This window comes from Maylandia zebra, linkage group LG3 (genome assembly GCF_041146795.1).
Source record: "Maylandia zebra isolate NMK-2024a linkage group LG3, Mzebra_GT3a, whole genome shotgun sequence".
Lineage (NCBI taxonomy): Eukaryota > Metazoa > Chordata > Actinopteri > Cichliformes > Cichlidae > Maylandia > Maylandia zebra.
The window spans coordinates 21,254,873-21,278,494 of NC_135169.1; the positions used below are offsets into that span (position 1 = coordinate 21,254,873).

General features: G+C 41.4%; 1 protein-coding gene across 1 annotated transcript; it reads right to left on the reverse strand.

The window, feature by feature from the left end:
- Positions 1–19,725: 19,725 nt before the first annotated feature.
- On the reverse strand, positions 19,726–23,151 carry LOC143416790 (tripartite motif-containing protein 16-like). Its single transcript, XM_076882392.1, has 2 exons — positions 22,996–23,151; positions 19,726–22,279 (listed from the first exon to the last, which is right to left on the reverse strand). The coding sequence occupies exon 2, from the start codon at positions 21,981–21,983 to the stop codon at positions 20,310–20,312; it is 1,674 nt and encodes a 557-aa protein (XP_076738507.1). The 5' UTR covers positions 21,984–22,279; positions 22,996–23,151; the 3' UTR covers positions 19,726–20,309.
- Between the last annotated feature and the right edge of the window lie 471 nt (positions 23,152–23,622).

Below are 23,622 nucleotides of genomic sequence, written 5' to 3' on the forward strand. Positions count from 1 at the left end.
TTTTATCCAAAATCCTGGAATCTCTAGTTTGTGACCAGTTGAAAGAGTTTTTGTACTCTAATGATATTGTCTCCAAATTTCAGTCAGGCTTCAGGAAAAAACACAGTACTAACACTGCCACTATGAAAGTGATAAATGATATTATTGTGGCACTTGATAAGAAATTGTACTGTGCGTCACTCTTTATTGACCTCTCAAAAGCTTTTGACACTGTTGATCATGCAGTCCTAAAAAACAGACTGCTCAGCTTTGGATTGTCAGAACATGCATTAGCGTGGTTCTCAAATTATCTGAAAAATAGAACCCAGTGCATTAAACTTGAAGGTCTTTGTTCTAAATTTGTTGCTGTCCACAAGGGGGTGCCACAGGGCTCAGTTTTGGGTCCCCTTCTGTTCCTTTTATATATCAATGACTTGGGTCAAAATGTCTCAGACACAAATTTGCATTTTTATGCTGACGACACAGTTATTTACTGTTATGGATCATCTCTTGCTCAGGCCATTGAAACTTTACAGAAAGCCTTTGTTGCTTTCCAGCATTCACTTATTCAGCTAAAATTAGTTCTCAATGCTGACAAGACTAAGCTAATGTTGTTTTCCAAGTCAAAGAAGGTCCCGGAGCCTATTCCAGTGGTGTCCACCCTTGAAGGAAATGTCATAGAGATAGTTCATGAATATAAATACCTTGGTGTCTGGATTGATGACTCCTTCACCTTTAAACCACATATAGAGAGACTAGTAAAGAAACTGAGACTTAAACTTCGTTTTTTCTTCCGTAATAAACAGTGCTTTTCTTTTGCAGTAAAAAAACGTCTTGTCACTGCAACCTTTTTATCTGTGTTAGATTATGGTGACATTCTGTATATGAACGCTTCTTCTTCATGTCTTCTAATGTTGGACACGATGTATCATGCTTCCTTGAGGTTTATTACCAATTGTAAATACCTGACCCATCACTGTGATTTGTACTTAAGAGTAAAATGGCCTTCTTTGGCCATTAGAAGACAGGGGCATTGGTACACTTTTATTTACAAAGCTATGCTTGGATTGCTGCCTCCTTATATTTGTACTTTGGTCACAAGGACAAATAGTGGTTCTTACTCCTTGCGCTCAAATGATCAGCTGCTGTTGTCTGTTCCCCTTGTCCGCACAGAGCTGGGTAAGAAAGCCTTTGTCCACTCTGCGCCTTTTTCATGGAACATGTTACAGAAAGACTGGAAACTAACTGAATTGTTGTCTTTAAATGTTTTTAAAACTAAACTCAAAGGCCTACAGGCTGCCTCAATAATGTGTAATTGTTTTGTGTAATTTTAACTTTGTTTGTTCGTATGTATTTGTCTTGAAATGTGCTGCCTCTTGGCCAGGACTCCCTTGAAAAAGAGGTCTTTGATCTCAACGGGACATTCCTGGTTAAATAAAGGTTAAATAAATAAATAAATACCTGAGTGTTACTTTGAATAATTTTGAATCTTATAGGGTAAAGACAAAACTCTGCTTATAGGTGCCCACGCCTCGGAGGAAAACCCGATCCATGGATGACCCGGGACGGAGATTTCTTTCAATACTGTTGGCAGATGACACCAACATATTTTTCAGTAACGATGATTATACTGATCTTGTAATGACCGTAAACAGGGAGCTAAAATTAATAAAAAAATGGATGGACATAAATAAATTATAATTATAAATTAATTATCATTAATTTAAATATAAATGAAACTAAAGCAATGTTTTTTGGTAATTTAAAATATAATATAGAATTACCAATTGTCATTGAAGGTGTACCAATTGATAATGTGAGTGAAAACAAGTTTTTGGGAGTCGTAATTGATAATAAAATTTCATGGAAACCCCACGTCAGACACATAAAAACCAAAATTTCCAGAAGCCTCGCAGTTTTGAACAAAGTGAAACAATTCCTTGATAAAGATGCACTTCGTACTCTGTACTGTACCCTGGTTCTTCCATATCTTACATATTGTGTGGAAGTGTGGGGAAATACATATAAAAATACAACTAATCCATTAGTCACAGTACAGAAACAAGCACTGCGTATTATTCACAAGGCTGGTTATCTAGATCATACTCACAAATTCTTTCTTCAGGCAAAGTTACTTAAATTCCAGGATCTGGTTAATTACAATACATCCATAATTTTGTATAAAGCTTTTACTAAACTTTTACCGGCAAATTTACAAACTAGATTTGAAATTCGAGAAAACTTTGCAATCGCGTGAACTGTGTATAGAGAGCGACAGCACTGATTGGTGAGTGATGATAATTTGCGCACCAATTCCTCTGACATCGTCTTATTAATCGTTAGCTTACTATGCAAACATGACAAGTGAAATCTCCCGCAGCTTAAACATGTGAGAGGTTGATCGCGCAGAGAATCGCTGAGCTTATGTGAGTGTGTGTGTAAAAGCAGCAGGATATATATTTCAGTTCTGCTGAGCCAAATAAGACAGGTCAGGGTGAAGAAGTGACAGCCAAAGAAAAGCTTACCACAAAACGGAGAAGTTATGACAAATCAGACTATAAGGCAAAAAGAAAGTGCAGCTTTATGGTTTCATGGACAAAATAATTTCTGTGGCTGCGATATGATGAGCTAAATAACCAGGGCTGCACATAAGTGGTCCGCAGGTGCGCATTCGCTGTCAAAATAAAAAACACGCACAAGGGTTAGGGTTAAATTTAAAAACTGTACTTTTGAGTTAAAATATATATTTATAATTTTAATAAATGACAAATTAAAAAGGCATGAACATTTTATTTTGTATCGAAAAAATATCGAACCGTGAATTTTGTGTATCGTTGCACCCCTATATTCTACCATATGCAAACTTATATCACTAAAAGATTATACTGACTACTAAATACAATTTTCCATTGACATTCCCTCCTGTTGTCAGTAAAACTAAAAGTGAGATACCAGTTTGTAACATCTTGTTGTACATTTTCAGTCACATCGTCATTAATCACACAAAGTCTTCATGTTCCAACAGGTCGGGGTCATTATCATTATCACTTGTCATGGCTATGTATGCAGCAACAGTAGAAAATATTATGTAGTTAATCATGAGTTTTAGACATGGCAATATACACGTTACAAAGACACAAAATAAAAGTAAAAATATCCCAACTCCGATGAGTAGTCTTTTTAGCACCTGTAACCAGGAGTCGGTGTAGAGCCAAGAAAACCAGTCACTTGTATCACTTACATAGTCCTGATTTTGGGCCTGCTGGATCTGTCTCAAAGCATTCAGGGCGTCAGTCATGTTTAATGAGTGTGCATCTTCTTTATGTAAGTGCAGCATGTGTTGTTGAAGAGGACACAAAGTCCCCTTTCTCTGCTAGTATCATAGAGTAGTTCTTCCCTGGGAATTGGTCCAGGAACATATATAGTGTGGGGTATGTTGCCGTGCTGGGTAGATGGGAACAGACATAATAGTCTGTATTTGCCGATTCTGCTTTTGTTCTGTCGTGAATATAACGGTACCAGGCATTGTTCATCCACGGATGGATGTGGTCTTGCGTCATGTCTCTTAGGTGAGAGTTGTCGTGTGTCAATCTTTTCTGCCTTTCTCCTGGTTCAGCTGTTGTTTGCGTCAGCTGGGGTTCTGTATGGGTGAGCGTCGTAGTCAAGGTAACCAAGAGGGTCCACCTTCCCATGGTTGCACACAGGTCCGTCACGCCTCGCACTTGGTTGCCCTAGAGTTGATCAGAGGCTGGAGGTTGAAGTGCGAGCTTACCCTACGGGGGCTCAATCAGCACTCCCCCCTCACCACTGAAACAACCAAGTGTGAGATTTCTCTATTGTGCTGTCTTGGGGGTGCCGGGGTTTCCTGGGACCTCAACGTTTTTGCAGTGGCTCTGATATATCCAGGAGGGTCTCTCTGCTATTTTGCAGGCAGTTGAAATGGTCAGAAGCACTTGAATTGGCCTCTATCAACCCCCATCACCTCACTTCAGGCCTTCATCCTGCGATAGGAATACTTATGACTCTTCTACTGTCATCCTCTGCAGAAAAACCTCTCTGTGGAAAGGGTGCTGGGTCCAGTTATCTTACTGCTGTTATGATCCCAGCAGTCTTCAGTGTGTCATCGTATGCATAGTACAGTGACACAGCATTAGGTGATGTTCATAGGAAACTGCTGTTATCACCACCATAGCTTCTGGTTCCTGTGCTTTCACAGAATCATGATGACATCCTTAGATTCCCTCTGCGCTGTCGATTGAGCTTGGCACGCTCCCCTCATCCTTCAGGTGCCCGTCCGTTGTCCACAATCTCCTCTGTTGGCCTCTGGAAATCCCCCCTGGCACAGCTCTCATTCCAACGCAGTTTCATGGTCCTTGCTGTGGCTCCAAAGTCTGATCTCATAATGGGCCCCAACCAGCTCGACCTTTGACCTCAACCACTGCCTGGGCTGTCAGTTATGCCTGGAATGGTTCACGCTTCTCACTGGGCCTCTGAAGATTTCTCAGGAGATTACTGCTGCACCTGTATTTCCTTGCTAGGAGGAAAAACTTCTATTTGGAGAGCATGTCAACAATCATCAAACCACATTCTTTAGTTCAGTGAACTTCACTTATAGGCCATCAAAGCCTCATCTGAACATGGATGCACCACTTGCATAGGTTTAATACCCGTTGAATGAACTGTTAATCACACAAATCGCTGCAAAAATCATATAAAACAAAATTTAATATTAATTCCAAAATTTAATGTTAATTCATTGTTTCATATTAATCCTGGATCCCTCATCTTGACACATGGACATTCCCATGAGTCAACTCATCAAAATCAGATTCCTGTCTTAAAGAAAAAGATTAGCTAGATCATATCCCAGGTAACATCAGGGCATCTCCTCCTCTGGAGCAGCACCACCCTGGACCTATAATCCTGCAATAAAAATGTTAGTGTGTTTTGCATATTAAATTTGCTTAAAGACTGGCTCCGCCAGGAGCCTGCATACACACCATCATGGCCTGGAAAACAAGATCTGGAAGTGAAATCAAATTTCACACTTATAAACAATTATATCATAAGAGTAATAAGCATTCTTAGAAAAACAAACATTAGCAATACACATTGACTGTGGTCAGACGGTGGTCAGACACAGGTCAAACGCAGGTCGACAGGTTCCAGAGGTGCCATAAAAAGACCATAAAGTTAGCCATCCATAGCTGTGGAAAGAATGTTATTCACATCATCAAAGTAACCTTCACATTTTCCCAAAAACACAGTGTAAAAGCATCACCAACTCATAACCTGTAAACACAGTTTCCTTCACACATAAACCCAGAAATCCTGTAGTAGAAAAACATTAACTAATCCTCTTATAAATCACATGATCAAACACATGAAAAACTGCAATGCTGTAGAAAAGAAAATATAAATGTTAGCGCTGCGCAGGCGTATGCATACTTTGTCACAGTTACCTCTGTAAGCAACACAAGGTAGTGAATAACACCCCTGGTAGATGCACAGACACAGAAAATGGCATTTCAAAGGTTAAACCATCATGCAACCTCGAATGTTGCTATCATCTTTCTGCTCCTGTAACAAAAAACACATAAATTCCTCCACCCTTTGTCCTGTCTAGGTGGAGGTTAACCTTGAGTCGTGGTCAAGTCTTGTCAGCTTTTACCAGTCAGTCAGTTTGTTTTTTATTTCCATTCATTCATTCATTCATTCTTTCTTTCTTTGCTGATAGTGGAACCTGTCGTCGCATTTAGTTTCCACTTTCAGCAAAATGACGTCATTTCAAAAGAAAAAGAAGAACTTTTAGATCGGATTTCCTTGCCGAATCCTTTTTAGGAAGGCACTCTCATTTTCTAATTGTCCCAAATAAGTGGCGGTCTCCAGAGCCCATTTTAATGTGGAGAAACTCACTTGTAACGGTTTTCTCGACATGTCGGCATAGCGCTTTTAATTCCCGACGTACAGATCTGCTTAAAGAAAAGAAATTGACAAACAAAATCAGTGCCTGTTCAAAAAATGAAAAATAACAGAGATTATCAAACAAAACTTTCAGTGCACTGTGAAAGTATCAAAATAAAAAGGCCTTGTTAAGTCATGACACAAGCTCCTCATCTCAGGAGGGTAAATCATACCATTAGCATGGTTTATCATACCATCATACTAATTGGCAGGCTCAACTTCACAACAAAAGAAAAATCATCAGCTAGATTAACTCCAAACCAACCATCAGCTGCACAACACACAATATAACCCTAATGTCATATTAGCTATGAGTTTAATCCCCAGGTCTGTGCTTTTCACTCATTTAGGCCACAGATCTATTTTATTCAATTTTCCTTTTTCCCTTCATCATAAAACATGTGACATGTTGTCATGCACTTCACAAAAGAAGTTTGTTCTTATGTATTCAGAGTTGTGTATCTAGGTACAGGATTCACTCGCACATCAAAACAGGAAACTCAGTGTTTTACAGTCTCCACTCAACACACAACAAACATCCCATTCACTCGTGCTAGAATTCAGTCACCTTTCATTAATCTAGGAACGATCAACTAATTTGAATCAGCTATTAACCCACTAAGATGACAGGACAACAGAAATGCATGTTCAAAATGTTATCACAAAAATAGAATTTCCCTCATACAGTAAATTACTTTGTGCTGCATCAATCAAGCAGAAAGCATCTCCCAATTTACTATATTAACAACTAAATTTATTGTCTGATCACTGGTTGGTCAAACCAGAATCTTTTTTCCCACAAAAGTTAAATTGTTGTCCTGCAACCTAGAGAGTCAATTTGTTGCATTGGATAAATTCAGTATTTGATAACAAGTGTCTGCTAAATTGACACTATTTTAACACTGATGAGAGATAACAAGCTGATCTTCATTGCATGTGTGTTTGTGTTATTAGGCAGGTTTAATGCATGTCTGTGGAGCTGCATATCCAGCAGAGCATGTTCTTAAAGCTGCCTTTCCTACACATTTCTCTGCTATTATTTGATCATTTTGTAACTGATGTACTATGAGTCCACTGGTCTTTGCATCACACTAAGTGACTTGGACAAGATGATAAACAGACTCACATGCTTAAGATGTTGTCTAATCTTCATGAGCTATTTTGTGTTTGTATTAGTAGGGTTAATGCATGTTCTGCTTGTGTGTGTGATTTTGTATGTTTCTTTTTGCAGTGTTTCAGACTCCTTCTCAATTTTCCAACTTAAGCAGTCAGTTTTGTTTTCCCAGGTTTGCTAACCCAAATTTTGATTTCCCCACATTTAACACCAGCACTCCTCTGTGTTCTACTTACTCACTCTGTTGTCCTCTCCCACTACAACAGTCCCCAGCCGGCAGTTCTCCTTCAGCTTTGTCCTGTGTTCCACTGTCTCTTCTTGCCATTTTACTCCAAAGGTGGCAAATGTCAAACTCCAACAGTCTCCTCAGTTCTCCTCGAAAGTTTTCTTCACATGGATAGTGAATTTGTAGCTTGTTGTAAACACAGTGCCATTCATCCGATCAGTCAGGATGATGGGTTTGCTCTTCTTCTCTGATGCTGTTTGTCCACACTGCTGCTGCTTGTTGGGACTCTTTGCTCAGGACTTTGCTGCTGTCTCTTTATCTGCCATGTTATTGCTCTTTGGAGCTGCATTCCTTGTCTTCAGGGAGGAGTGAGCGCTTGCTTGTGAGTTTGAGAGACACATGGTGCTGTAAATAAGTCAGCCAGAAACTTGGCCTGAATGTTTCCAATGATGTTAAACTATGACTTTCTTCCGACCGCTGCATGTGGAAAATTGATTCAGGTCTGCTTTGCACCTGAAAGTGACAAACTAAGACATTTTCATTATTATTATCACTGCTTCATCTCTCTCTCTCTCTGTTTTTGTGAACAGTCCTTTCTTAAAAGCAGAAAATGAGATTGTAGTTCTTGGCTGATCAACACAAAACCTTTTTCCTATGATTATTTTTCATCTACAATGTAAATTTTGTCTCTTCTTCACTCTTTTTTTGTTTTTGTTTAAATAGCTGGTGACCTGCAGAATCACCGCTCTCACAATCAGAGGCAATTACTTTTACACAGCGCACAAAAACACTGTGACGTCAGACACATTCACACTCACTTTTTCATCTGCATAAATAAATCACATGGCTGATGATATGTGCCATGGTGATCCATAAATATGATCACCAGTTTATTTAACAATTTTTCCACCCAACAAAACAAATAAACAAAAACATAATGCTGATGCTATGAACACTCTACACATGAGTCAAGATGCAGAAAAACTGCTCACGGAAACGCTGCACACTCTAGATATCACAGTTCTGTTTCCCTCTCTTTGAGGAGTTCTCAGACAGCTCTCGATCTGATGATGTGTAGCTTGCTCATCAGCTCAGAAGAGACCGCAACGCAACATCACAGTGGTCGCGTGCTTTGCCACACAGTGGCAAAGTCTTGCACTTTCATATTCAATTCAGCTTCTCCATCATGTACCTTTAGATGTTTCATACAGGGTTCAACATATTAGTTGTTTTCACAGGTGTGCTCTATATCTCGACCATGGCTCATAATAAGACGACAGTCTTTCAAACAGGTCAAATGCCTCTATGCACATCATTAGTTTAAATATTTGCCTATTTTACTTCATCTCATATGTCATTATACTGAATTTGAGCAACCCTAAGCTTAATGCAGATTTCTATTAACAACTGGTTAAATTAATGGTCTGGAGCACTGGCTGTTGTTGATCAGGGCAATCTAAAGAATCTGCGTTTTTTGTTTTTGTTTTTGTTTTTTTTGCTTTTTGTGGATTTCTCCACCTATTTGCACTTATTTTACCTGCTCCGGTTTGTTGTTTTTCTAACCATTCCTCATCAGCTGTTAATTTTTTTTTGTTTATCCCCCATTTTCAAAGATTTTGCTGGGCCGTTGCTGGCACGCTTGACTTCAGAGTGGTTTACTGATACGGCCTTCGACTTCACCCTAACGGTGAAGCGGTATCAGTTTTATGAGATGAAACTCAACCGTTCTCCTTTGTCACCAGTACGTGAGCCTCAGCAAAGAAAACAAAAATGGAAGTAGTTCAGCAGCGTATTGTGCTGTAAAATCAACTTACTTCCAGACACATACACACACATAGACATTTGCGCGCTAATTTGTCACGAGATAATTTCAGCTACCTCTAAAACTCAAGTCTAATTCAGCTCTTTCCGGCGAACCCAACCTATTTTAATTTCTTTGTCTCAACGTGTTTTCATTTGAATTTGTCACGAAGTAATTTCGGCTACCTCTAAAACCTAAGTCTAATTCAGCTCCTTTCGGCGAACCCAACCTAATTTATCACGTTACTTTAAACCTTTGCGGCCGTCTTATATACCAAAATAGTGTTTCTCACTCTCCGACGTCTCACTGGTGATTCAGATCATCGGACTGAATCCCACCGCCGTGGACCAGATTATAACACCGGCCCAGACCCGAATTTAACGTCCTGGGGCTCTCTCCTCGTCCATGAGGGCTGTGCACAGGCTTCGGTGCTGGCTCCCCACGGCGTCAGGAATCAGTGCTGGATCCTGGAACAGAGTCACAGATAACAGTTCTGATATTTTCTGCATCCGGCTCGAAGGACCAAATAATGTTAGGGAAAATGTTCTAAAACACTTCTTCAGTAAAGACTCAGAGAAGAGAAACACACAGAACGTCTTGCTAGCAAGGGCAGCCTCCAGACAGAGAGACTCGCGCTAAGAAACTGCCCCTGTCTTTATTTTATACTTCAGTGTGTGTGTGTGTGTGTGTGTGTGTGTGTGTGTGTGTGTGTGTGTGTGTGTGTGTGTGTGTCCTGCTGATCAAAGGGTCATATAACATGAAAGCACAAAAGGTACATCCTTGGTCACAAAGAGGGTAGTCTCCCCCACCCTAGATGGTTCACCCTAGATAACACGGTGAGGAAGTCCAGCAGTTAAAACACTTCGACTAGAACAGACGTAGCTACGTTAATCCTACCATAAAACAATAAAACAAGGTACGAGCTCTCATGATCCCAGGACGTGGGGGTGCATTCCTGGGGTGCACACCAAGCCTGCAGCCTGCTAGAGATCACACATCCTGTCACTACACAATTGATTATATGCCTCTAAGCACACATGGTTAAATATTTCCTAATACAAATAACTACATGCAGTATTCTACCATATGCAAACTTATATCACTAAAAGATTATACTGACTACTAAATACAATTTTCCATTGACAGCGTAGCTGCGGGAAGTTTATTGTTTTTTTCGTTGATGAGTGAGTATAGGGGTGGGATTTAATAAGTTTTCTTCATCACACTCCTTTTTCAGGCAATTTTTGTTTTTTGTTTTGTGCATTTTATGTTCACTATAGGTATTTGTTGTGCCTGAAAATGAACAAATAAATGAATGAAATGAATGAATTGTTGATTTCTCCTTTATGCGAGCAGCTCCGAATTTAGCACTCTGACACTGGTCTCTCAATCTCCCGTTGGAGAGCCGCGAGCCTCCCCATGATGGTATCAAACTTCTGTTCCGTGGTGTTGTCATTCTTTTGGTTCTGAGACCCCACAACTGCAGTGAGCCGTTCTGCGATGTGATGCTTCTGCATGGCTTTCCACAAACTTAATCATCCCAAAGGTGTTCTATTAGTTGAGGTCCTGGCTCTGCACATGCCAGTCAAGTTCTTCCACACCAAAATTGCTCATCATTGTCTTTATCGACCTTGTTTTGTGCACTGGTGCGCAGTAATGTTGTGACAGGAAGAAACCATGCCTAAAAATTGTCTACTAAGTTTGAGTCCAAAACATCTCAACAAAAAGTCTCTGCTTTCAAGGAGAAAATAAATCAGGAAGAGTTTTCAGCTCTGTCTGTCCTTTTCTTTTTTTTTTTTTTTTCCTACTTTCAAGAGAAAATGTTATTTGCTCAAGTGACATCATCCTCACTATAACCCATTACTCACATACTGTGTCACCACAAGAAAAGAAGAGCTAGAAAAACACATTAATTAATTACAGGTGATCTACTTCTTAGCAATTTTCATGACAAATTTTTTTTTCTTTTACCTTGGTTATTCTCACAGACACTTCTGGTGCGACTATCACGCAGGTGTTGAACTCCAGGCCTCGAGGGTCGGTGTCCCTGCAGGTTTTAGATGTGTCCTTGATCCAACACAGCTGATTTAAATGGCTAAATCCTCTCCTCAACATGTCTTGAAGTTCTCCAGAGGCCTGGTAATGAACTAATCATTTGATTCAGGTGTGTTGACCCAGGGTGAGATCTAAAACCTGCAGGACACTGTCCCTTGAGGCCTGGAGTTCGACAGCCCTAGAGTACCTCATAACAACAGGAAGCCAGACGTTTATTATAACCGAAACTCAAGACTCAGGCTGAGTAAAACATCATTCCAGTGATACACAGCATCCAAAGCAGCAGCTATACATCGCAAATACAGTTGAGGAAAGTTTCTTCATCGTTGCTCCAACTGTTGCGATTGGTCAGGCGCACAAAAATACAACAAATGTGATATTTTTACATACAAGGCAGAGGTTCCAAAGTGGGGGGCGTGTCCCCTGGGGGCGCAGAGCCATTGCAGGGGGACTGCGGCATGAATAAAAAAAAGAAAAAAAAAAAAGAATGCTTGGACACTGCTAGCATAATGGACAGGTTTTCTGACAGGGCTCCCACACAAATGCAAGGCAGAGGCTGAAGCATCACCAAATATGTTTCCAAACCAACTTCTTTCCAAGCCAAAGACTAGAAAATATGATGAAGCATATCTTGCCTTTGGCTTCACCAGCACAAGTGCCGAGGTAGGTCTCTCGACAGAATTATTATTATGTTGTGTGATGAACTCTGTATTCCTCGTTATTTATTGCAGTTTACTTTTATTTGTTCAATTGTTTACCAAAGGTTTAAGGTGTGAAATGACTGCAATGGAATTTGAAAACAAAATATGGGTGTGCGTTGTTGGAGGATGTGTTTGTTTCAAAGTTTTCTGAGCTTTCTGAACTGTTTGTCCTCCTCAATAGTAAAGGGCTGGGAATCCTCCATCATTATATTGACCAAGACCTCATCCACATCATTCATCTCTGCTGATGATAAAACAAAAATACAATATTCATTTGGAGATGTCTGTAATTACTCATATTTAAAATATAAATTAAAGTTGTATAATACAAGCATACCATGTGATTTTTAAAGGTTTTAGCCAGGTTGGTCTCCTTGTTTTCCTGCAAGTCTCTCTAATACTGCAACAGAGCTGAGATTTTATTGTTCAACACAGCTAAGTATTTACAAGTATTTATTAGTATGTGCAGAACTTATTAGGATACATCAGCTCCTAATAAGTATGCTCAGACAGGTGAAAAATACACCTTTCTTGCAATTTCCATTAGATAAAAAGAAGTTTAAAAAACAAACAAACAATAAAGTCAAAAGTCCACAAAGTGTGACTTGTAAGTTGTAACTGCCCCCTATTTTAATGTCACGCCAAACGCGCTAACCCGTTCATAAATTTGTCACGTGGTATGGCCAGATTTTTTTTTTAAACTTTATTTATCACATTTTAGACATACAGTCAAGTAAAACAGGAATCACATAAAATATAACATTGTGGTAGTACAATGAGGAACAGAGAGAGTGACAAGGACAGTGAGACAAAAGTGAGTACAAAAAATAAAATAAATTAAGGGGAACATAAATAAACAAAAGTTTGCAAGAGCCAAAATCAAGTTAGCAGTTTCAATCGGTTGTAGATGTTAGCAGTCTTGAGAGCCTTAGTGTTTTTTCGTGGTATGGCCAGATCTCGAGACGTCGACGTCAGAAAAGACGTCATCAAAAAGTGCATCAATAGCTTCTAGTCTGTATCCCAATTCAGGGTCTGCAGCCCGTGAGCCAGTCCTCACGGGCCGCGTACTTAAAGACCGCTAAGGCCGGAAGTGCGAGGCTTGTGAAATGGGATGGTCTAGCCTCCGTTGCCTAGCAACCATGATACTAACCACGAGACACGTTACATACAGCTTTGTTTGACAGAAATGAAGGAGAAAAATGTTTTGTTGGTCATTCATTTTGTCATGACATCACCTTGATTAGTTGAGTATCTGAGGCTGAGACCACGGGACTGTAGAACATGATTGTTGGGCTTCATTTCTGTGCTGAACAGTCATTTAAGATTAGTTAGCAAATAACAACTAGTTAATGTTGTTATGTTGTTCATGAGACTAAAGTCATCTCACTGTGGTAATGTAAATATAATATGGCCAATATTATAGTATTGTCAGATATATATATATATATATATATATATATATATATATATATATATATATATATATATATATATATTAGGGGTGCAACGATACACAAAATTCACGGTTCGGTTCGATACTTTGGTGTCACGGTTCGATATTTTTTCCATACAAAAAAATGTTCATGCCTTTTTAATTTGTCATTTATTAAAATTATAAATATATATTTTAACTCAAAAGTACAGTTTTTAAATTTAACCCTAACCCTTGTGCGTGTTTTTTATTTTGACAGCGAATGCGCACCTGCGGACCACTTATGTGCAGCCCTGGTTATTTAGCTCGTCATATTGCAGCCACAGAAATTCTTTTGTCCATGAAACCATAAAGCTGCACTTTCTTTTTGCCTTATAGTCTGATTTGTCATAACTTCTCCGTTTTGTGGTAAGCTTTTCTTTGGCTGTCACTTCTTCACCCTGACCTGTCTTATTTGGCTCAGCAGAACTAAAATATATACAGTGTTGGGAAGGTTACTTTTAAAATGTATTCCATTACAGAATACAGAATACATGCCCCAAAATGTATTCTGTAACCTATTCCGTTACGTTACTCAATGACAGTAACGTATTCTGAATACTTTGGATTACTTAATATATTGTGGCGAGTTCAGACAAGGAGGAGACGGAGGTATCGTTTGGTCTTGCTTCCCGTGAGCTAGCCAGGGAGCACAGCCGTTTATTACATTTGCAGAAGAACACACTGCCACTAGCTAACTGCTCAGCGCGGCAACCACAACACACATAGGGCGCCCTCTGACCCCGGAAGGACACACCGTCGCAGCGAGAGGGCGTCACCCGTCACCATGGCAACATACACAAAACATAACTGTACAAGCAGAACCCCGAACAGCCCTGACCCGCTACAATATTATCATGCTTTTTACAACAACGTGAATGTACTATTGCTGTGTGATTTATTACTATTACTGAAGGTCCGCGACTCCGAACTGTAGTAAAGGGACCTCTGACTAATGCTGGGCTCACACTGTGCAATTTTTGGCCCATTTTGGGCCGATTTTTGAGTCGTGCGATCGTTTTGGCGATCGGCCCGATTTTGGCCTTCATCGTGCGTCGTGCATCGTGTAGTATACGTGGGGTAACGAGAAGCGATTGACACCTCACGACCAGCTCCCGATCATCAATCGCTTGGTCGTGAGGGTGTCACCGCAGTTTGCCACACTGCGCACGCGCAAACACAAATGTCAGCGAAAAAGACGGCGTAGCACGGCAGTGCAGCGTGTGATCTGGACACAAGCGATGGAGGCACAACCTGTAGAACCATCCGAGCCCTTTCGATGTGGCCTCACAAAATTATCACGACCACAACAACCGTGAAAATAGTTGGATCGACACTGCTGCTCAATCACAGCTGCCTGACCAATGTTTTTCATTAGCAATTTAGCAAAGTTGATGGTGGTGGTGTGTCTGTGTGAGTGAAAGACGGAGAGGGAGAGCGAGCGACAGAATTTCTGTTATAACCTTCATTTTTATGGACGCACAGTGTGAGCACTAAGGTCGCATCAGAGCATCGGGCGGTATAGTGTGAGACCTGCATCGTGACCTATGAACTTCTAACCCCTGCGAGTCAATCGTACAGTTTGAGCAGGAGCTGAATCGCGCGACTGAAAAAAATCGCACAGTGTAAGCCCAGCATAATACGGCGGGGTCCCTGTCGGCTGGTAGCCGAAAAATAGCTCTACTTTGTTGTGTGGGTCAACTTTTCTTGCGACAGACAGAGAGAGGCGTTGAAAGGCTGCTCCAACGGAACTTGTTGTTTTCGGAGGAAAACACGAACACAGTGTACAGTCGAGTCTTAATACCTTACTTACAACTGGGCTCGTCAGGCACTCTTCTTGGCTGCAGTGGTTATTATTATATTTACATGCTTCCAGCTCCCGTTTTTGCTCGATGACTGCTCGTACCTTTCCACTCCCCTTTTTCTCCCTCCTAGCGCTCACAGACACATAACGTGTATGGCAGTCCATTCTCCCAGCAGCACGGACTACACTGAACATGATGCTACATTCTTTAGAGCTATGCTTGTAGCATTCTGCCTGTTAGCTTAGCACAACAACAACAATAACGAAAAGGCGCTCTCTCACCCAGGAAACACACAGTCGCAGAGAGAGAGAGAGCGTCGCCCTGTAACCATGGCAACCGTAACGCTGCCACCTGGAACAAAAGAACGTAGCTGTCAAACAAAACCCAAACAGTCCTGACCCGCGACAAAATGAAACAGGAAAGTACCCCAGTGTAATCCATTTATTTCAACAAAGTAACTGTATTCTGAATACCACCTTTTTAAACGGTAACTGTAACGGAATACAGTTACTCATATTTTGTATTCTAAATACGTAACGGCGGTACATGTATTCCGTTACTCCCCAACACTGAATATATATCTGTCTGTGAAGGTTCTCAGTCATCCAGGTCATCGTAGGCAAATATATATCCTGCTGCTTTTACACACGCACTCACATAAGCTCAGCGATTCTCTGCGCGATCAACCTCTCACATGTTTAAGCTTGCTGCGGGAGATTTCACTTGTCATGTTTGCATAGTAAGCTAACAATTAATAAGACGATGTCAGAGGAATTGGTGCACAAATTATCATCACTCACAGATCAGTGCTGTCGCTCTCTATACACAGTTCGCGCGATTGCAAAGTGAAAGCAAAAAAACAAACACAAATTCAAACGCGATTTCAATATGTCACATATTGACAGTGGCTCACCGATGCCAATGACATAATTACCCAGCTACATTTCTGAAAGAATGCAAAAGCATTGACATATATTTTTCCTTCCTACAATAGCCCGACGGGCAGGGCAGAGATAGATTTTGGTAGCCCGACTGAAAAAAATCGCTAGCTCCAGGACGTCGGGCTAGCGATTTTGCGAGCCCTGTATCTGATTGAGGAATCACTCATCTTTGGAAAAGAGAGTTTATTACAGAGAAATGTCTCTTTCCAAAATAAAAGCTATACTATCCGCTTCTTCTGGGCTATATTCTCAGCAGCATATTAAACAGCTGTCTAAATGACTCGGCTAAAGTTAGTAGCATGCTTGCTTTTTTTTGTCTGCTTCCACTTGTCTTTGCACTAGGATGATGTCGGTGTAAATGTGCAGTCATATTCGTTGTGTTCCCACTAGTGCTTTCAGGTTAATCTCGTTGAAATGACCTTAACGCCACAACACGGCAAATCTCCGTTAACGAGCTACCGCCGATCGCCCCCTGCATGGGGCTAGACGGCCAACACGTTAACGAGCTAACTGCGCTAACACACTAGTTCCCACCCATGTAATTGAGCATTGCATGGCACATCCAACATACTGTTTTACTTTAGTCCATGACTCGCTTACCTTCAGGGTCATACGTCACATGAAAACCAAAATAATTCCAAACGCCAGATCTGAATGAGGGTGGGGGAGGGTGGGGGAGGTGCCCTGCGCTCTTCCTTCTGACGATGCTGTCTGTGTTGAGCGCTCAGTGGATCTGCGCTCGACAGTGCAGCCTAGGCGGAGTAGTCGAACGCAGATTCACTGAGCGCTCAACACAGACAGCATCGTCAGAAGGAAAGTTGATAAAATAAATTACAAATGTTGTATTGTTCGATACATACAGTGGGGCAAAAAAGTATTTAGTCAGCCACCGATTGTGCAAGTTCCCCCACTTAAAATGATGACAGAGGTCAGTAATTTGCACCAGAGGTACACTTCAACTGTGAGAGACAGAATGTGAAAAAAAAAAAATCCATGAATTCACATGGTAGGATTTGTAAAGAATTTATTCGTAAATTAGGGTGGAAAATAAGTATTTGGTCACCTCAAACAAGGAAAATCTCTGGCTCTCACAGACCTGTAACGTCTTCTGTAAGAAGCTTTTCTGTCCCCCACTCGTTACCTGTATGAATGGCACCTGTTTGAACTCATCATCTGTATAAAAGACACCTGTCCACAGCCTCAAACAGTCAGACTCCAAACTCCGCCATGGCCAAGACCAAAGAGCTTTCGAAGGACACCAGGAAAAGTATTGTAGACCTGCACCAGACTGGGAAGAGTGAATCTACAATAGGCAAGCAGCTTGGTGTGAAAAAAATCAACTGTGGGAGCAATCATCAGAAAATGGAAGACATACAAGACCACTGATAATCTCCCTCGATCTGGGGCTCCACGCAAGATCTCATCCCGTGGGGTCAAAATGATCATGAGAACGGTGAGCAAAGATCCCAGAACCACACGGGGGGACCTGGTGAATGACCTGCAGAGAGCTGGGACCAAAGTAACAAAGGTCACCATCAGTAACACACTACAACGGCAGGGAATCAAATCCCGCAGTGCCAGACGTGTTCCGCTGCTGAAGCCAGTGCATGTCCAGGCCCGTCTGAAGTTTGCCAGAGAGCACATGGATGATACAGCAGAGGATTGGGAGAATGTCATGTGGTCAGATGAAACCAAAGTAGAACTTTTTGGTATAAACTCAACTCGTCGTGTTTGGAGGAAGAAGAATACTGAGTTGCATCCCAAGAACACCATACCTACTGTGAAGCATGGGGGTGGAAACATCATGCTATGGGGCTGTTTTTCTGCCAAGGGGACAGGACGACTGATCCGTGTTAAGGACAGAATGAATGGGGCCATGTATCGTGAGATTTTGAGCCAAAACCTCCTTCCATCAGTGAGAACTTTGAAGATGAAACGAGGCTGGGTCTTCCAACATGACAATGATCCAAAACACACCGCCCGGGCAACAAAGGAGTGGCTCCGTAAGAAGCATTTGAAAGTCCTGGAGTGGCCTAGCCAGTCTCCAGACCTCAACCCCATAGAAAATCTGTGGCGGGAGTTGAAAGTCCGTGTTGCTCGGCGACAGCCCCAAAACATCACTGCTCTCGAGAAGATCTGCATGGAGGAATGGGCCAAAATACCAGCTACTGTGTGTGCAAACCTGGTAAAGACCTATAGTAAACGTTTGACCTCTGTTATTGCTAACAAAGGTTATGTTACAAAGTATTGAGTTGTATTTTTGTTATTGACCAAATACTTATTTTCCACCCTGATTTACGAATAAATTCTTTACAAATCCTACCATGTGAATTCATGGATTTTTTTTTTTTTCCACATTCTGTCTCTCACAGTTGAAGTGTACCTCTGGTGCAAATTACTGGCCTCTGTCATCATTTTAAGTGGGGGAACTTGCACAATCGGTGGCTGACTAAATACTTTTTTGCCCCACTGTGTGTGTGTGTGTTTGTGTGTATATATATATATATATATATCTATATCTATCTATATATCTCCATCCATCCATCCATTCGCTTCCGCTTATCCTTTTCAGGGTCGCGGGGGGCGCTGGAGCCTATCCCAGCTGTCATAGGGCGAGAGGCAGGGTACACCCTGGACAGGTCGCCAGTCTGTCGCAGGGCCAACACACAGGGACAGACAACCATTCGCACTCACATTCACACCATGGCAATTTGGATTTTCCAGTTAACCTATCCCCTCAAGCTGCATGTCTTTGGACGGTGGGAGGAAGCCGGAGTACCCGGAGAGAACCCACGCAAACACGGGGAGAACATGGAAAGTCCACACAGAAAGACCCCCGGCCTGGTGTTGGAATTGAACTCAGGACCTTCTCATATATATATATATATATATATATATATATATATATATATATATATATATATATATATATATATATATATATATATATATATATATATAAAAATGACCATACATACATACCAGTACATATAATGGTCAAGGATCAACATGAACCTGTCTTCTCTAGTTGACTTTAATCAACTCTGCAGTGGCTCCAAGTCCATAAAGAAAAAGTCCAGCATAGAGCAGCTGAGTCATTCTTTGTCTTGTTAATAAACTCAGGGCACTTGCTAATGTGGTGTTCAGGTGAGCAGCAATATGCACATGCTGCCTTAGCTGTTATGATGGGTTGTGCTGCCTGTACAGGATGGGATGCATTTGTCCCATGTAATATTGTTGTGAGTGGAGAGGTGTACTTACGGGCAGGTCGTGGCTGGTTAAAGGATGAGACAGGACTGTCCTTTCTTGGTTGACACTTGCACTCTATTTGCAACCAGGACGAGAACAAAGGTAAGTCATACATCATATCTCCTTGTTTCCTATAAATGTGCCGTTTGAAGCAAGTAGAATTTGACAACCCACTACAGCAACTACAGAATAAAACCACTAACCAGACTGATGACAGATTTCAAACATGCTGAATATGAAGAGTAGTATAATGTAAACTCACATGATTATCAGCCATAAGAACAAATTTAGATTTATATTGATGATATATAAGGTATATAAATGTTAGTACAGTGTTATGGTCTGTCTAGGCGTGGCAAGACCATAACATAAGAGTGATCCATCCCCATCTGATCCAAAGCAGCACATCACGCAATTAATACTTTTTGACAGTGATTTATTTACAATGAGTGAATTTAGAAACAAAGGAAGGGAGATTATTATAACTTCGAACCTAAGGACAAAATAACAAACAGAAGGGAGCCTATCTCAGGGATAAATCAAACTTACCTATTCAAAAGAATTAAACCAAACCACAACGACTTACCTCCCTAACTAACAAAAACAGGAGAAAACTGTAATCAAACAAAAAGGCGGTCCACCCGTACATGCTCCTGCATTAAACAAACATTACTATACAGTAAACACACAGTCTGCCAGTTGGGATGGGCCGAGGATGAATGACTGGCCGTCCAGGGGGGTGTCTTCTTATATGCTGCCTCCTGGTCATTAGCCAATCGGTACGAACAGTCCCACTGGATGCACCAATCATGGAGACGCACCTGCACACTCAGATTTGAATATTAAAATTACGACAACAGTCGTAACAAAAGTTTGAATCAGTGCAATATTATTTTCACACATCAATGGACCACTGAACTTCTCAGCTTCTAAAATGTAAAGCCTCATTTAGAAACTACACAAGTACATATAATGGTCAGGGATCAACATGAACCTGTCTTCTCTATTTGACTTTAATCAACTCTGCAGTGGCTCCAAGTCCATAAAGAAAAAGTCCAGCATAGAGCGGCTGAGTGAATGTGGTCTGGACTCTGTGGAGGAGAGTCATGGTTTCAGAGACGCTGTAGAAAGACAGAATACCTGCTCTGTGATCCAGGTACACTCCTACTCTGGTGGACGGAGGACCTGAGAGGTGAGTTTGGACATTGTTATGGCGAAATTTATTATTGTCTGTGTACCAATATAATGCCCAAGATTTGTCGTTGCGTCCAAAGAAACATTCATTCACTCTCCCTACTCTGCCGATGTTCTTGTATGTGACTGCTATACAAACTCCTCCCCATCCCCACTCCACCTCCCAGTAACAACGTCCAGTCAGACTCTCTCTACTCAGGACTTGATAACATCCTGTGAATCTGTCTGGATGATCAGAATAAGACTGTTGTTGTTCCATAAATGTTACTTTTCTGTTCCCTTCAGATAATAACAGATGTGTGTGAGTTGTGTTTGGATCCAGTGTGATTTCACGTGAATATTTTAAGAATCCAGCTCTGGTCTTTGGCTCTGCTGGTGACAGTAAAACATCCTCTTCAGTGACTGTCAATGAGATGTTTGTCCATTCCTCTCTCAGAATGTCCTGTAGTTTATCTCTGGTCTCTGACACAGCTGCTGTCACATCCTCAAAGTAGCTCAGAGGACGAATATTGATGCTGGATGAGTCTGTAGACTCACTGAGTGCTGACAGTGAGGGGTAGTTGTGTAGAAACTGGTTGTGATCCTCTGTGTGTGAGAGCTGCTCCAGCTCGCCGTCTTTCCTCTTCAGCTCAGCGATCTCCTGCTCCAGCTTCTCCTGAAGCTCTTTGACTCGACTCACTTCAGTTTCCTGCTGGGATCTGACCTTCTTCTTCATATTGGATCTTCTTTTCTGGATGAGACGGATCAGCTCAGTGAACATCTTCTCACTGTCCTCCACTGCTTTATCAGCAGAGCCATTGATGGCCTCCACCTCCTGTTGAAGCAGCTTCACATCTTTCTCTCGCTCCTGGATTCTCTGCTGGATGTTTAGTCGTCTCACCTCGAGCTCCTTCTGCTTCTCAGTCCTTTCTGCTGCAGCTGGGACTGTTTCATGGCCTTTATGTTCATCCATCGTGCAGAGATAACAGATACTCTGCTGATCAGTACGACAGAAAATCTTCATCACCTCATCATGACGAGAGCAGATGTTCTCCTGGAGCTTCTTGGAGGGGGCCACCAGCTTGTGTTTCTTTAATGGAGCTGCATCATAGTGAGGTTGGAGGTGTTTCTCACAGTAAGAGGCCAGACACACCAGACAGGACTTGATGGCTTTCAGCTTCCTCCCAGTGCAGACATCACAGGCCACATCTTCAGGTCCAGCATAGCAGTGATCAGCTGGAGCAGCTTGGAGTCCAGTCTTCTTCAGCTGCTCCACTAAAGCTGCTAACATGGTGTTTTTCTCCAGGACAGGCCTCGGTGTGAAAGTCTTCCTACACTGAGGGCAGCTGTGGATTCCCTTCCTGTCCTCTTCATCAAAGTGGGTTTTAATACAGTTCCTGCAGTAGCTGTGTCCACAGGGAATAGTCACCGGATTTATCAGTAGATCCAAACAGATGGAACAAGAGAAGGTTTCTCGGTCCAGCTGAACTCCTTTCTGTGCCATTTCTCCTCTCAGTGTCAGTGACTGTGTGAGTTTCTCTTCCTTATAACTGAAACTAGTCTGAGCTCTGATCTCAAAATGTGAATGGAGCCTGTCAGCTCTTACACATCACCACATGTTGACTGCATGTCAGAATGATAGAAGTGATACAGACGATGGTATCAGATCCACATTAACGTGATGGTATCAATACTTTAGTTTGTGTCTCTCCTTTAACTTAAGTCCGCTTCATCAAACAGCACCTCTCTTCTTCTTCAGATCTTAATGGCATTTGGCAAACACAGATCCATTTTCATCACCTGTGCAGACAAGGGTAAAGCAGTGAAAAGGAAAAAAGAAAATCTTTGAATCAATCAATTACACAATTGGCCTGACAAATTCCTTCCAATTCTAGCAAACTGTTGCATCCAGTAATATGTGTTTTACTGATTTGATTGTTTTCCTAACCAATGTTTCCAAGACAAGTGAGAATCAACAGACACCCCAACATAAAACTGCCAGTCCTTTACTCAGGACATGATATGTGCAATTTAGACATTTTTCATCTTTAAATCACGTCCTCACAGTGAAACTTTTGTCATTCTCTTTAATAAGAAAGAAACAAGTAATCTGAGCTGCTTTGATACTTACAGCATCTCCGTGGTGGGGGGAGGCCTAATCTCATAGCTAATTTATCCACATCTACATCTTACTTGGCTCATCAAACATAATAACAACAGACAAGCCGTCACATTTCTCGCTATAATATGCATTTTAAAACAGAACTTTTGTCCCCGTTTCTGTTTTCTTTTTTCTATTTCAGGTACTCCGGATAAAACCCCACATACGCTCTTTTGTTGTCAGGCAGCAGACTGTGGAGTCCATTAACGCTTATTTGACTGAGTCGTGTGTCTTTATCTTGTTGAAACACATCTCTACAAACACTCATCAGAGAGCCGTTTCTCAGTATTTTAGCACTCTTCATCTCCCTACAGGCGTATTTATCGCTGTTGTTGCTAAATCTGGTTCCACTCACCGAGCCGAAGAGTTTTTCTTCTTGGGCCATTTTTTTATACTTTACATCCCTCTTCGTGTCTCGTTGTCACGGTTACACTGTCCATTTTCTCCACATTACAGATTTCATTTTGCTCTTATTGTGGTTTTCGCCTCGTTTAACTTCGTCGTCGTCGTTTCTTGGCGGTTAGCAAACAACGACGTGGCGCATTACCGCCACCAAGTGGCTTGGAGTGTGGACTAGCGTTAGCTCATAGCAAACAATCAAATAAATAATACAGTTTATTATTATTGTTGTTGTTGTTGTTATCATCATCAACAACAACAACAACAATAATAATGCTAGAATAAAACACATAACACAACGTTGACAAAAGAAGAGCAATAAACACAAAAGCACAAGATAAAATGAACAAACAGTGGGTTCACAGTGAATATGCAGATTTGAACAGATGGGTTTTGAGTCTTGATTTAAACTGGGGGAGCAAACCAATGTTTCTTATATCTGGGGGCAGAGAGTTCCACAGCCTGGGAGCAGAGCAACTAAAAGCTCTGCTTCAAGTGGTGGTGAGGCCATAAGAAGACACAGAAAGCTGGATAGAAAAAGAAGATCGAAGTGAACGGGCAGAAGAGGTAGTGCTTAACAGGT

Bases quoted from the DNA above. Each gene is read 5' to 3' on its own strand.
- LOC143416790 (XM_076882392.1), bottom strand. From the start codon at position 21,983: ATGGCACAGAAAGGAGTTCAGCTGGACCGAGAAACCTTCTCTTGTTCC.